The following is a 13,731-nucleotide window of genomic DNA, read 5'->3' on the forward strand; positions in this document are numbered from 1 at the left end:
ACAGGTGTTTATTCATCACCTGTACGTTAAAAACTACGATTAATACTACATTGTCTAAGTACTTTGAAATGGTAACTCTAATGAACAACCTTACGCTGCTCAACGGAGCCTAATGAATATCATACAGATAGCAAAAAAACACGTATTAACTTCATCGTTCAATATATACATATATATATAAATATATATATTAATGATAATAATATATATATATATAAATATATATATCAGTAAATCAATGTCATTTGAAAATATAATTAACAATATAATTATATATATATTTTTTTGTTTGCGCGTCATCCTACAGTTTTTTAATCGAAAGACCGTTTTCTCTATTTTATTGTCTGTTTCCTATAAAATCATCACAGTTTAAACGTGTCCATTTTCGTTCCATTTTTCTTTAATATTTCAGAACCTACAACACCCGTTTATCCGATTTCCTAGAATGCAATTACAGAAAATTTCAAATCATGACGCGCTGCCTCGTTTCTCGCTGGTTTCTTTATTTACAATACTAGTCGGAACTCGGACGTCTCTCTCATAAAAAAGGACTTATATATTAGCGAACAATGTTAGTAACATGTACTGTGTAACCATGTAATTCAAGTCAATTTATGAACGAGGATCTCTTTGGGCATCTTTAGTGAGATCTTTCTCGAGCACGATCGTGCGCCTCTAAATTGAATTTCATCAGTTCCACTGCTATTGAAGCACCTTCACTTTTATTCCTTAAGCAGATCCGATCATGATTTACGACGATCCACCGAGCTACACGCAAATTTTATTTCTAACAGTTTCCGCTGACTGAACCAGATTGTCAATTCTAACGAAACTTCCAGAGGAAAGCTGTTTCAGACATGAATCATTTCTTCATGAAACATTTTGAAGAACAAATTTCATCGCTGTCGATTAACTATAACTTCTGCTGTCTCATTGTTCTTGCACCGTATTGATCTTTACCAAACAGCGCATTTCTTTTTGGGATTCATCTTCGAGCCAAGAGGACAGTTGAAATCCTTCGAGAACTCCTCCATGTTGGAAAGTGGCCCCAGAACACGGAATTTACCAGGGCTGTGGAAACCAGTGGTAATGCGAAGTTTCATCGCTTCCGGCCTGTACTTACTACACCAAGTGTTCGCTGCACTGATCCAGAACAATTGTTCAGGAGTATAAGGGAGTCCTGGCAATTTTGGCTCCGCATGATTTCTTTGTACCCATTCTTGATATGCTAAATAGGCTTCTTTTATTCCTCCGTTGTCGGCGATGTTCTCGCCTTGTGTGTTGATACCATTTAACTGTAACAGGAAACGAAGCGATTCTTTTTTATATGTCTATATTTCTTTCTTTCTGCATGAGTATTTAAGACATGCATTATTTTTTTCTAAACGAATGAAAGTAAGAGATGGAAGAAGAAATATAACGTTGCATTTAAATTTCTATAGCGTTATTATACATGCTTTCAAATCTTTAAACGAAAGATTTATAAATTATGATGTTTCATCGTCTATCTAAAAAAACAGCGAGCTCGCGAAATTGATACTAAAAAAAGAAGAAAAGAAGAAAGAACGTCATCAATATTTATATCTGTATATGCCTAATTTCAATAAACCTCAGCGGGCAAAAAAGTTGCGTATTATTACAAAATAAAACTGTCGAGAACATGTTCGTTGTTTAAGAAACATTATTCTACGTTAAAACAATTAGTCTACCAAGCCAAATTTCGTGTTTATACCAGCTGTTATTTAACGTTTGATTCACAAGTACGTATTATACACGAGTTTGACCTCTGTACGAAAAAATTCGATATTTGAATATCATCGACGAACATCATCGATGAACGTTATTTGCATCGTAAGAGCTCGATAAAGTTTACGTAAAGTAATGTATAGGATAAAGAGATTGACGTTCCTCGATGACCCTAAAATTAGAATTCGTATTAAACAAATATTTGTATCGGTTGACGCAAACGATCGTGGACAATTGAGAATGAGGAAGAAAGGGGGAAAAAAAAAAGACAGCGTATAATAAAAGTCGATCATTACGTTCAAGTTAACTTCTTCCACGGTATAGTTTCCGTATTGGTGAATAATACACTCTGCTTTCTCCAGATACTTTTCTTTTGTTTGTGGTGCCCACCAGTCGACCAGATTTCCGTTTTTATCGAATTGCCTGCCCTGATCATCGAAGCCATGCGTTATTTCGTGGCCAATAACGAAACCGATAGCGCCATAATTCATGTACCTTGGTCGATCGTTACTAAAGAAAGCACCCTGCAAGATACCAGCGGGGAATTCTGCAAAAGCATTATACAAATGTTATCGTCTCTTTGGTATCGGTCGACGATTTATTACGAAATTATCATTCCATCGACTTTTATAAAACGATACTCACGTATACTATTCTCGATGGACGAATAGAAAGCATTAACGATGGCGGGTCTTCCGTGAGTTACCCAGTCGGTCTTGTTTACAGGTTTCCTCAGTTTACTGAAAGAATACTCGACCCCGAATAAAGTCAGATTTAAGATACCTTCTAGGTAATTATCTGTCGTTAATTCCAGTTTCTCGTAAAATTTCTCCAATTTCTTGTCGTCCAGTAATTCGTCGGGGTAAGCGATGTGACTGGACATGCTGGCTGCTTTGTTCAGTGCGCTCTTTCTCGTTTCTTCGTCCATCCAATCAACCTAAAGAACGTCAAATTATCTTTAAATTGAAAAATTTGGAAGCATTCGTTCATGGTATCGTAGGTGGAAGCGATAAGTCTTTTAATCTGAAACAAACATACCTTTTTCAGTATCTTAGTGAATTCTTGCCTAATATCAGCCACCATGTCTACAGCGTTTTTCTTGGCATCCTCCTTGAAGTATTTCCTAACGTACATCGCGCCGACGCTTATGGCCAAGCTACTGGAAACTGTATCGATGCACTCCTTCCATCTGGGTTCTCTCTCCGTTTTTCCGCTTAACGCCGTCGAATATTGTAATTGTCTCTTGCGAATTTCGTCCGTGAGATAGCTTACAGAAGATGCGGCTGCTCTCCACATCACATAGTTAGCTTGTACTCTTTTCGGTGTGGTGGCTAATAATTTCTCCAAGCTTGTGATGTAATTTGGAACGCTAACGATCACGACTTCCTCTTCGTCTACTTGAGCACTAGTTGCCAGAAGAGTGTTGAAGTATTCCTTCCACGGGATACTGGAATAGGTCTTGGATAACTCTCGTATCGTCATGGGGTTGTAGAGCAGAGTAGCGTTGCGACGTTTTTCATTCGGCAAAGAAATCTGCAGAATCAGCGTTATATTCGACTCGTTAATCATTGCGTCATGTTTTGTATATTATCGTACGATTTGATTTAATAACTAACATACATTGGCAAGTTTCATCTCAAATTCCAACGACTCCTTCAATTCAGTTTTTGCGTCGGTTTTATTCGCTCCAAGAATTACCGCGATATCGACCATGTAGCTGTAGTAGGCTTGCACGATTTTATCATCGAAACCTTTGGATAAATATTCACGCGATAGTCCAAGGGCTGCCTGATCCAACTGCAAGGAAAAAACATTTTCAAATTCCATAGAAAAAAGATTCTTCAATATTAAATTTCGTACTGAACCGAGTTGCGACATTAATATGATCATTACTTCGGCAAGCGCGTTTGAAATCATCTATTCATTTGGCAAACAAAATCATAATTGTTAAGAAACGCGTTTAAGCTTAGATAAATATTGAATTATAATCGTAAATGTAATTTGACCGCATTTGCGATCAATAATTACTATTGCAAAATTCCGCTAAATGGTACGATCTTTAAGCAAAGTTAAATTTACACGAGCAATTCGCGCGTTTGACTTCTACGTTTCGTCGATGTGACTCTGTTTATTTCACGTTTGCTCGAGAGATTAAAGTTTTACGGGTACGCGTAAAGATCGAGAGTTCCTTCTGATACGTACGTCGATTGTTCGTTTCGTGCTGTTTTTCAGATCAACGCCGATACTGAAATCGATAAAGTAGTCGACGGAGTAACCCATCTCGCGGAATTTGTACACCGACTCCTTCCAGTTAAACTCATTTTCGTTCCACTGGTCGCCTTCCAACACGGGCCAGCCACCGAGTTTTTGCAAAATGTTGAGCAAAGGGTCTAAACCTTGCTGCTCGATGACCGCTGAAATAATTACATTTTCCAATCTGAGTATCTCGTTTAATAGCTACTAAAGAAGTTCGGCAATCAGCCGACCACATATTTTCTCAAACCGTTCTACGTTCTTCTTTGTTTCTTTTCCTAACTAAGATACGTCCTGCGATCACTGTTTAACATTTTCCACGTACATTTTACTTGCTTATTGCAAGCAGGAGATAACCAATCCAAGTACATATGTATGTACTCACTCTTGTTCATGCAAGCCTTGTACAAATTCTTGGCGAGTCTGAACGGTTTCGGTTCATCCGGTGAACTTTTCTCCTCGATACTGGCTCTTAGCTGGTTCTGCAGCTCGTCGCTAATTTCAGTGAATGTATTTACGCTGGTCTTGTCATCCGGGATGATGGTAGACTTGAGGAAACCACCGCAAGCGAAATCGTAAAAGTCGTCGCACGGTTCTACCTCGGAATCCATGTTCTTCAACAATCTAGCGGCTAAAGAGTTACACGATTTAGCGCCATTAGTAAAATTACTTTCGTGTCGTAATGAAATAATACAGCGGTAGACAACCGAAATGAACATTCGCGACGATAAAACTTTTAGAAGCGTTTGGAACGTTAATATTTATGATCTTTATACAAATTTCAATATAAAGATTCAAAAAAAAAAAAAAAAAGAAAAAATGGAAAGTTGGGTACCCAGCTACTTATTACGATCGCCTAGATCGATCGGGTTGGCTAAAAGTTTTATCGCGACGAATAACTTTGTCGAAGTTGATGAAATTTTTACTAACCCGTATGGATGCATTCTTTCGAGTAACATACGTCCTCGTCACAGCTGGATCCTTTGTCAATGACATGAACGCCTTTATTCTGTTGATATCCATTCAGGGCATCGGCTGTGGATGGTAATCCCTCTGAGTTAACAGGATCTACTCTCGTGCAGGCGCAGATGCAGATGCAGGTGCAGTTGCAACACAAAAATAATGCACGACCACAATGTTAATGATTGTTAGTGCCAGTCGCTTTTTAAGCCGTGATAACAAGCAATCTTATCGCCTAACAGACTACGGATTTCTACTATTACATTTTATTTTTATTTCATTTACATAGTGCTGTACCATATATTCGTAAAGTCCTGTTTTTCACTAGGAGAAGAATCACTCGAGACGAATGCAAGATACGAAAGCACTTTCCGCGTATCTTATCCACCCGTAACGAGTCTCTAAAAGAGCGTTCTCTAAGAATATCTCGAACGATAAAAAGATCTGTCGGAATAAATATGCTCGTCCAAGAACGAGGAATGTAAAGGAAAAAAATCCAACAGTTAAACCGTCTAACCAGTGGCGTCACGCGTGTTTCTACATCGTTCCCGTCGCTATTCGCTTCACAGTTTGAACGAACCTTCGTGCAAACACGTGCAATGCGATGCCGCTGAAAGCGTAATCGCGGTAATCAACCTTAAGCGATTGATCCATTGAAACGTGTACAACCACCTTCCCTATCGATCAACGCGAATTCATTCAAAAGCCCGCAACCACGTTCATCTTTGGCATTCGTTGCCTTTCTCGTTAACAAGCATCGCTGTTCATCCAGAGAAAGCGAAAATAGAGACGCGAGAGATTCGAGAGCTTACAACACATTTACGAAAGTCGAGATACTCTGGCTGGATCGTAAAACCGATCGTTTTGTTCTCATCGATCGACTTCATGACTGTTCGCGAAGAAGAAAAAGAAACATTGTATCGGCGCCATCGTCTCGACGATTAGTTCCTAAAACATGATCGTTTGCCGATGATCCGTAAAAATATTCCGGTGATTCATATTTGATTGTTTCTTTAATGATGTTAGCGGGTGGTCGATCGATACTCGATCGAAAATATACAGATTGGAAAGCTCGGCTTCTTATTTAGTTCGCGGGCGTGGATCGCCGAAAAGCACGACCTGGCCACGCTGAGTAACTCTCAAAACAATGATCACTTACCTCGATGCGTCAGAATCGGGACGCTCTTATTGACGTCACGACCTTTTTTACGTTAAATCACGCGTTTCGGATGTGATACGATATATCCTTCGTCGGCCGATCGTTATAACGAAAGAAATAGGAAATGTGTATTCACGGATTCATCGTACCGTATAAAGTTACGCGATTATCGCACGAGCAACTCCGACTTACTCATATGATCGTAATTTCGCAGACGAGAGAAGGGTAAGACCGAGAGTGCTGTTTTTTTGGGTTTCATTTCAGCATTCATCTAGTACACACTACGTTCCGATACGTTAAACGTTACGTAATATCCATTACGCGTATTTTTATCGATCGCTCTTGGTCATCTACGAGTAGTGGTACGAAATTTGGCCATTTGAATTTCCAATGATCCGCGTACTCACTTGGTACGTATTTCGTTCGGTATGTGTTGGATTAGGAAAGAAATGGGCTAAGTTACGTAACGCGCCTGTAGAAGGTAACGAAACTAATTAATACGTACGTATATCCTTGGCTAAATAGATTTTACATAACAATAACGCGATATAAACATTCGTCAGGTACGGTTAGTAACGGCGATTGAGACTCTCCTAATAACAGATTAATAGTTTCAACAAAATTACTACGATTCCAAAGGCTAGGGCGATGAAATTCAACGAACGAGAAAAGAATATCGATATACCGACTTGTTTTATGCAACGATATGATATTTCGAGAAAGCAAGAGAAGCGCGTAGATTCGCAAGGATAAATCAACGTGAGAAAATAGGTCGCACGTGACACTAGCTGCCAATGAAATTTATGACGACTCGATCGTAACCCGTTTGGCCAACTTTCACGCGACTGAAATTCTTTTTTAATATTTTCTTTTGACATACCCACGAAACCGTTATCAAACCGTTTCCTCGTACGGCAGATCGAGAAGCTTGTCGCTTCCAAATTTTTATCGGTTGAACGCGGGTCGAATTAAAACGGTAGAAAAAGAATTTGCGAGGAAAGAAACGGATAAAATGCGCAGTCTAGTTATTATGTGGAACTAATTTCTATTTAAGTCGATCGCAATTTATGTAAAAAGAAAAAGAAAAAGAAGCAACGCCATTGAGGAAGACAATGCGCCAGCCGACAAAACTTTTACATCTATCTGATATTTCTTAAAATCATTTAAAAAGCCATAATACGAGTTTCAATGGAAACAATTTACGGATTATCGTCGGACAACCGGTTTCTTCGTTTCCTGTTTCGAGGTACGCGACGATCGCTCCGAGATCTTAATTACACAATTTTGAAGAAAACCGATATTCACGATACGAATCATAGGACTCTTTCAACGTTTGTTAATGGTAACCATTGAACGATGTTAGACAGTGTTTTAATTGCAGCGGAAGTGTAATGACGGTTCGCGGTGTTCGTGAATCCACGTTGAAAGTAATTATGGTATTTATAAGCTCGTTAAGGCGTGTACTTAAGTCATACGACCTAACTACATGAGTGCAATTAGCGAGGGAAAAATATGAAGAACACGATTCTTATTAAATCTTCAACATGCTTGGACCACGATCGAGAACGAGTATTCGATATCGAATACACTTTGTACGAGGTCGTGGATTCAGGCATAGGTCAAGATCTTTTGCAAATCGTCAAACTGTGCATTTGCGGATATTCTTACCGTTTCTGGATGACGTGTCGCAGGTTACAGCGTTTGCGGCCAGAACACCAAGTGCAACAGCCAAAGCGATGCACAAAAGCACTCCGCAAACTGCTATCACAGTTAGCCCGCGTTCCAACGTCGATCTCCTCTTCCACCATGTTGGGTTTCTGAAACAAAACGTACAAGTCGAAATGAACAATTTTTTTCCTTTCGACAAACTTCTCTTCGCCATCGTTTCATTGTATTATTATCGGCCTGTTTTATCGCGAGATACTCGCGTTTCACGCGATTTAAAATTAACAAGCCAGTAAATAAAGTTTCGCAATTGAAAATAAAAAACGATGATGTCAATATTTCTCTTCTCCCTTTCTGTCGCGCTGTTCATCCGAACGTCAATAATCTCGTGATTTTTATACGAAAAAGAGAGACATGTTAACAGAACGATAAGAAGATGGAAGAGGCATGTGGCAAGATTTTTAACACTGGAATTATCGAAGATATAAAACTGTTATCGAAGATATCGGAATGGAACGACGTACGAGAAAATATATAATGCAAAGGAAAAGAAATCTTTATTCGTCGTATTAAAAATCATGCGAATTTTCAGAAAACAAAAAGTATTCATAAATTTCTACATCGAACTATTTTAAGTATCTACCGATAGCAGACTCGGGCATGGATTAACAATTTCTATCATATATTTGGGAATTTCGTTTTACGCAATTTGAATTTTAATGCGACGCCCGTTCAGGTACGCGACCATCCGATAAGATTTATGTCGCTTCTCGTATATTTACGTCCTTGGAAGGAATTGGTAGATCGTACATGATCCACGAAGATCGATCTTCTTCGCTCTGCTAAACAGCAGCGAGTAGTAAAAGTCGGCTGTTAATGGAAATACGTCGGAGTATAGTTTCGTATTAATGGTTTCGCGAACCTTGAAGTCTATGCTGAATTAACCGCAAACTATGATTCACAAGAAAAGAGTTCGAGAAAATGGAACTTCATGAGCGTCGTTGATCGTCATTTTTATGGTTTCGCGGTGGTACGGTTTCGAAATAGGGAAACCAGAATAGCTTCCTGTTTCGTTGTAAATAAAATCTGCTAGAAAAAAAAAAAAAAAATCGCATTTTCTTCACATATACGATATTTCGTAGGATTTCGTAGGAAATAAGACGTACAGTATTTTGTAAGTTTAGTAAAACATTCGTATTTTAATGAAAATGAAAATCTAAGACTCAAGCGAAATATCCCGTCCCTGTAATCAATTCGATTCGATTGAAATTCAATATCTTTTTTAAAGAATAGAGAAGTCTCTAAATGACGATTATATAAGCATTAGTTTTACAATTATATCCATCCTTTACGTAAGTTTGGAGATTAAGCGGATGAGAAATGGAATTCTTGCGAATCCTCTCATGAATAGTTACAAAGCCGCAATTTATTACTCGGCAATCATTGGATCTCGTCCTACATGAACGAACTGCTGCGGGCAAAACACAATAATTACTTTTGTTACTTTGTAAAAACGTTTCAAACATTACCTTTACACGTGTTTATCCTTCTTTTATGACTCATCCGTGTACACATTCCCCATTTTTCAATTCCATTTCTCTTTTTACAAATCACGGTGGAATATATACTTGTACTTTCGCGAAGTAAAATTAATTTACCGATCGTGAAACGAATAAAGCGATAGTAGTACCTCGAAAGTGTTAATAAATTTAATAATAATAACATGGAAAAAGCAACGATGATATAAAAGTTTCAGAAATACGTTTCAAGATAGAATAGGATTCCGTCGAAAAGATATATACATAATGGTCATTATCGATTTCTTTTGTTGCACTTACCCGCATTGTCGCCTCATAGACACAGATCATTATTCATCGTGACACAACATCGTATTGCGCAATTGGTGTTCTTTGTAAACTGCGTAACAATTAACGCTATTCTTTCGACATTTTCAACAAAATCAAACGGTAATCGAGAAAATTGACAAGGCAGATAAATATCGAAATGTAAAGATTTTCTGCCAGCTAGATTTTCCGCTTAATATCATATCACTATGTATCGTATATCTCTTTCGTCGTTAATAATCAATGGTAACATAGATCTAAGTATTGATCGTAAATAAATAATATGTCAATAGGCATAACGTAAACTAGAAGTAAGTATAGTTGTCACGAAATGTTCGTCTAACTTTAGGATAACAACAGACGAAAGTCCATGCAATAAACAAATACTATTACTACTGTTATTACTATTACTACTGCTGCTGCTACTACTACCATAGTCGTTTTGTGTAAAAACGTTTTTTTATAATTCTGGATTCCGAAAGCAGTCGTCTTTTTATCGCGCGTGGTATAAAACCACGGCTCGCCAGACTGTGTCGCTAGAACTAGCGGTTCGACCCTTTTCCCCGTAGATTCTACGCTCTACGCGAATAATTGCAGCAGTACGAACGCGTAGAACGTTGAAACCAGTCGCAATATTCTTCTAGATCACCGTTACGCAGAACCTGATTACCTTTCGATAGCGAGCAGTAGCTCGAGTTGGCGGCCAAGCGTGAACTAAAACAGCTCGTAAAAATACTACTTAAACGCGAGCGAAATGCGTTCATTGTTAGCAACACACGTAGATGTAATTTTTTATCTTTGTATTATTCGTAGTAATTTCGTTCGACTTTTTGGAGATTCTGTTTTTCTTCCATTCAATCCACTTAATGTCGTTATTTTCTATTTTGTTAGCTGTTACATTCAAATTCGATAAATCACATTGTAATGTATGCTAAGGAAAACCGGATCAAATTTTTGAACGCTTCTAAACGCGACGTGTTTGTACAAAACGTGATAAATTTAAACAGTAGGAAGTATGTTTGCCGTACCACGTTGTAACGTACACGTTGAAAAGATTCCTTCGATCGATCATAGGTGTAGACGATATAGTGGCATTTATCGATAAAATACAGCCCAAGGCTAACTGGTACAACTTATTCAGCTTATTGGTCGTCGCGTAAGAAAATTAGATATTTCCCAATACTAGCAACGAAGCGAAGAATAAATCTGTCGATACTTATCTACGATGATGAAGATTTTTCAATGTCTGGTTTCGCTAGATATATCGTATAGGTACCGATCATGGAACAGAAATAAAATTGCGGAATATTTCAAACTTCGTCTCTGTTAATCTCTGTTATCCGAATATCTGCTGTTCTAATATTCTACTGTTTTGTTTACGAATGTTCCAAAAGTAATAAATATCGATGTTCTATGGTATAATCTATAGCTCCGTTATTTGGAAGACGATGATTAATTCAAATGCCGGCGGTTCAACTGTACTTTCAATTAGAACATCCTATGCAAAGTAACGTAGGAAAGAAATACATAGGCAGTAACCATAAATACCGTTTTATAATTTCCGCTGTAAGAATTATGGCTAAATACCGTGCTAACTCTGTTCGTATCGGAAGAAGTTTAAAATACCGCGTTTAAGTGCAACGTTTAAAGCGTGTAAACTTTTCAAATGGCAGACGTAACAACGTTATTGGGGTAATAGGTGAACGTTCCCATGATAAATAAATAAATATTCTACACGCATAGGTACGATATATAGCTTCACGTTACTTACGTTATTATAGCTATACGTCGTTTGTACAAAGTTTATGGACATAATCTCGCGATTATGTAATTCCTGGTTATTCACACTGTACGATAACCGTTTAATCGTTTTAGTAAAAACGAATATTAATATGTAATGTATCCGCTCTTTACGCAAATATTATCAAACGAGGGTGATCGTACTAATCTGTGTTTTGCCATTCGAATCATCAATGAGCTTATCGCGATGTCTATTTTATGAAAGTTTCATTAACATTCGGTTAATAACAAAAAATTGACCACCGCTCTATCTTGTAATATTTTTCTATTTTATTTTTTAATTGCGTATTTTAATAAACGTTGCGTGCCAATTAAAATACTCGAATTTAAGTTTTTAGAATCGGAATTTTATTGAGCTATCGGAATAGCAAGCTGCGATTGATCGCAATTTCTTCCTCGATCCGAATCGAGGAACTAATAATTAGAATCAGGCTCAGTTTCACCCAAAACAGATACGTTTATCGTCTAGCACGATGTTACGTTTACGCAATCTGAGCGTCAAAGGGTTAAATGTCCCGCCATAACGGACTACAGAGTGCAAGTGAAACAGGTTTATCTGAGATTAAATATTCCTTTGTCGCGTTGTAGACGCGCCTTCGAAACTCTCTTAAAACTCTACACTCGGCGCATTGTTAACTACGTTATCAGTGCTAACTTTACGACAAAACTTAACAGCCCTGCCGTGCGAGTAGCGCAATCAAATTTTAATTAAAAGCAGCTCTCATCGCGTACGAGAGGCTTGATCCTCCTATCGTTCGCACACACGTAGGGTACTGGCATCGAGTGGCAACAAAGGCGAGAGAAGCAAGTAAATCGGCTCACTGCCGTTACAGTAAGTAAACCGTTTCAAGTTGGACGACGACGTAGCGGGCGTCGAGTCGAGCAATAAGGTTCGCGACGCGGTGCAACTCGAGTGTATTGACCTTTTCCAGGGACGGCGTGCACCGGGACGCTTTGAAGTCAATGGCCAAGCTCGTGATAAATCTCCAAGCCGGCTAAAACCTGGGAAAAGTCGTATGGAGCGTGTCCTTCTTTCCCTCCACGCGGTCGAATTTCCATGCCATTAACAGCGCCACGAAACCGACACAACAACGCGCTTCATCGTGTGAAAACTCGGTTACGATCACCCTGACACACTTCCTGTGCGAACGAAACAGCGATCCAGCGGTAAATATCGCGATGCTTGCCGTTCGCGCGATCGATGAATCGATAATGGGTAACTCGACCGTGTAACGCCGCTCTTTTTGTTTTTCTCTCCTCTCTCTCTCTCTCTCTGTCTCTCTTTAGGATATTCTCTTAGGAGTGTCGTTCGGGTTGATGCATGTATTTATCGTGGGAAAAACCGGTCCTCACTCCGATGCGTTTTATTTCTTCTTTATGAAAATGTCAATCTCTGTTATTAACGATCGATAGAAAAATCTTTGTACACAGTTAGAGGAAAAGCTTTTGAAAGCATCAAAGTTGTTTGAACGAATGTATGAGCTGTTTGACCATTTGACAGTGTCGTAAATTGCCGAAGAATCGATAATGGAAGATATTAGAAATACATCAGATATGAGAATAAGCGATAGGAATATTTAGCGAGAGTTACGTTAGGTAGGCATGGACGAGAAACCAAGTTCCTTAAAAGTTTCGTGTAAAAGCATCAAGATTATCGAGACATTATCGGAGAAGCACGAGGAGGCATCCCCTGCTTTGCGCTATCTGCCCTCGGGAGGACAAAATTAGTGGCCTGGTCGATTTCGAATTTGTCGCGTCAGTGGCCAGGCAATCACGCTTGGTCGCAAAACACGTGGAATAGATTGTTCGGACGATGTAAACAGCTTGGAAAACGAGCACCCAATATGCAATTTCACGTGGAACCACGCAAACGTATTTAGTTCGATTCATGGAATAACAACAAGTTTCTTGGAAACTGCACTCCAAGTAAATAACGCGCGATAAATCTTAAACGAAACGTAAATCGAGCAAACGTTGTACAAGTACTGTTGCAATATTAACTTTTACCATTAACGACTGTTGGCTGTAAAGCAGTTAAGAATTTCGTTAAACTCTCTGGTTAGGAAACGATCCGATTAAGTCGAGAAAAATGAAAAATGTAAACCTTTCGTTATATATTTGTGGTTAAAGTTGCTTTTCGCACTTTGTCCATCGTTTTAATTTAATTCTCGATACCAATCGGTTCTTCGAAATATACTTGAACAATGGGTGTATTGTGTGCAACGAGGTAGAAGTAATGAGATGTTTTGTTGCCTTTTAGAGTTGAAATTCTCCGGTCAGGCCCGGTTGAACCTTTCAGCGAGC

At 38.6% G+C, this 13,731-nt stretch overlaps 2 protein-coding genes across 4 annotated transcripts in view; one reads left to right on the forward strand and one right to left on the reverse strand.

Moving 5' to 3' along the window:
- Positions 1-13,731, forward strand: part of Ada2a (Transcriptional adapter 2A) — a 330,348-nt gene that overhangs the window by 289,529 nt on the left and 27,088 nt on the right. The gene's annotated exons all lie outside the window — the stretch shown is intronic.
- Positions 877-13,731, reverse strand: part of Nep2 (M13 family metallopeptidase neprilysin 2) — a 37,044-nt gene continuing 24,189 nt past the window's right edge. For 2 of the 3 annotated variants that reach the window (XM_072019776.2, XM_072019778.1), the window contains 9 exons: positions 7,787-7,935; positions 4,930-5,067; positions 4,385-4,630; positions 3,949-4,160; positions 3,367-3,543; positions 2,785-3,279; positions 2,392-2,683; positions 2,043-2,293; positions 877-1,295 (listed from right to left, as the gene is read on the reverse strand). In XM_072019776.2, the coding sequence (XP_071875877.1) occupies positions 957-1,295; positions 2,043-2,293; positions 2,392-2,683; positions 2,785-3,279; positions 3,367-3,543; positions 3,949-4,160; positions 4,385-4,630; positions 4,930-5,067; positions 7,787-7,935 (2,299 nt within the window). In that variant the 3' untranslated portion in view covers positions 877-956. The remainder of the gene's footprint in view (positions 1,296-2,042; positions 2,294-2,391; positions 2,684-2,784; positions 3,280-3,366; positions 3,544-3,948; positions 4,161-4,384; positions 4,631-4,929; positions 5,068-7,786; positions 7,936-13,731) is intronic. The other variant, XM_072019777.1, reaches the window with a different exon arrangement.

Source organism: Bombus fervidus, chromosome 16, assembly GCF_041682495.2.
Source record: "Bombus fervidus isolate BK054 chromosome 16, iyBomFerv1, whole genome shotgun sequence".
NCBI lineage: Eukaryota > Metazoa > Arthropoda > Insecta > Hymenoptera > Apidae > Bombus > Bombus fervidus.